This window comes from Aplysia californica, unplaced genomic scaffold (assembly GCF_000002075.1).
Source record: "Aplysia californica isolate F4 #8 unplaced genomic scaffold, AplCal3.0 scaffold00306, whole genome shotgun sequence".
NCBI classification, from domain to species: Eukaryota; Metazoa; Mollusca; class Gastropoda; order Aplysiida; family Aplysiidae; genus Aplysia; species Aplysia californica.
The window spans coordinates 618,161-619,888 of NW_004797576.1; the positions used below are offsets into that span (position 1 = coordinate 618,161).

The 1,728-nt window shown below is 44.0% G+C and overlaps 1 protein-coding gene across 1 annotated transcript in view; it reads left to right on the forward strand.

Moving 5' to 3' along the window:
- Positions 1-1,728, forward strand: part of LOC101851510 (myosin-IIIb) — a gene marked incomplete at its 3' end in the record, with an annotated part of 129,101 nt that overhangs the window by 46,063 nt on the left and 81,310 nt on the right. Inside the window, 1 exon segment of the mRNA XM_035970685.1 lies at positions 1,421-1,525. Within this exon segment, the coding sequence (XP_035826578.1) occupies positions 1,421-1,525 (105 nt within the window).

A 1,728-nucleotide genomic window follows, 5' to 3' on the forward strand; every position in this document is an offset into this window, starting at 1 on the left:
CTCTCTTTATATTATATATTTTATATATATATCAATGAAACATGAATGTTTCCTCTTCATGAATTTCTTAAAACGCGTGCATATTGGAACTCTCTTTTTCACCCCCAAACCAATAACATAACTGCTAACCAATACGTAAAAAAAAAGTATTACGTCCTTGGGTCGGAGTAGGCATCGTAAACACGTATTTGTGCCTGTAAATACGTTTCTCTGTTGTCTACTATAGATATATTGCTCCTCACTGAGTTGCCGATGCGATGGTAAGCTGATGACCTCTCATGGCTGAATGTCCGAATAATAGTGAGTGGTTGATGGGTGCACTAGTGTGGTTTGCTCCTTCTGTCCTATTCTATCACGACTGTTGCGAGGGCCGTAAACTCTTACTAAACTTTAAAGAAGGCTATTGTTAATCAATTGGAGAGTCCTTTACCAAACTATTCTTATTCTGCCATTGTTGTTGCAGGTCTGCTTGGAATAGATAAAATTTGTTGCATGTGTAAAAGTGTGTGTGGAGGGCTTGGAGGGGGCGGGGTCCCTGCCCAATGCCCACCATCTTGACCCTCTGTATGCATCGTAGAGTCTGGTTTTTTTTGGGAGGGGGTTTGAAAAGTTGGCAGCTATGCATTTATGCAGATCCAATAAAGTTGGTGGAATGGCGCAGGCTTAACGCCCCTATTAACACTATTAGGTTATTTAAGAGGTGGGACCTCCGAGTTTAACGTCCATCTCCGAAAGGACCCTGTCAAGTGGGAAATCCGTGAAAAGTGCCTTTCTTCCCCAAGCTGTCAACGTCGGACCGAACTGAGGCTCGAACCCGCAATCTCAAGATTACTAGCCCAATTATCAATTATTGAATAGTCTATCCGTTAGGCTACCAACGCCACTCCGATGGCATTAATCATGAGAGTTTTCCCTTCTAATGCGAAGCGGGGTACAACAGGGTTATAATACTGTGAGAGTTCACTTTGTGTCTTCTCTCTGCACACGCCTCCTCACTCCCTTTGCCCGCTCCTCTGGGCTCTTGATTGTTTCTGCAACTTTTCTACAGCTATTCATTGGCTCGTTTTTACTTCTGTCTTTCAGGCACACCCCTGATTTTAGGGTAAGAGGATTTAACTCCTAGCACTCTCGATCAGGGTGAATGATCTTGGAGGTTCCATGTGCGAGTTACCCAGTTTACGTACCTCTTGGTGGTCCTAAAATCAAAAATCAAAATTTATTCCTTACAAACTAAAAAATGTGTCCCTTGTGCTCAAATGACGTTTTGCATTTGAAAGCACTGTGAAGCATTCATCAAAACAAAACTCAGATCCGGCTACATGTAATTGGAAGAGTGTGTACCCCTTTAATGCGAGGCTGCTGGGAGCAACGGGGTTATCTATGATATTGTTGTGAATGTTTTCTTTATGTCCTCTCTCAGCTGTGTGGCGCGGGGTCAGTGACCGAGCTGGCGAGACATCTTCTCAACCAGGAACAGCGGATGGAACCTGATCTCATCGCTCACATCATGAAGGAAACGCTCAAAGTGGGTGGTTTCTCCGTTTGTTTTGTTTTTTGTTTTAGTAGAGGGTTTTACGGCGCTCGCAACTGCATAGGTCATATGAGCGCGCGGGACACACCTAATATTTTCTGTTGGTAGGAAATTTTGAATTTTGCCCGGGTGGCGGCCGAAGCCTACTCTTATCGATTTTAGACCACCAAGGGATCTTTAACGTGCGCAACTTGCAC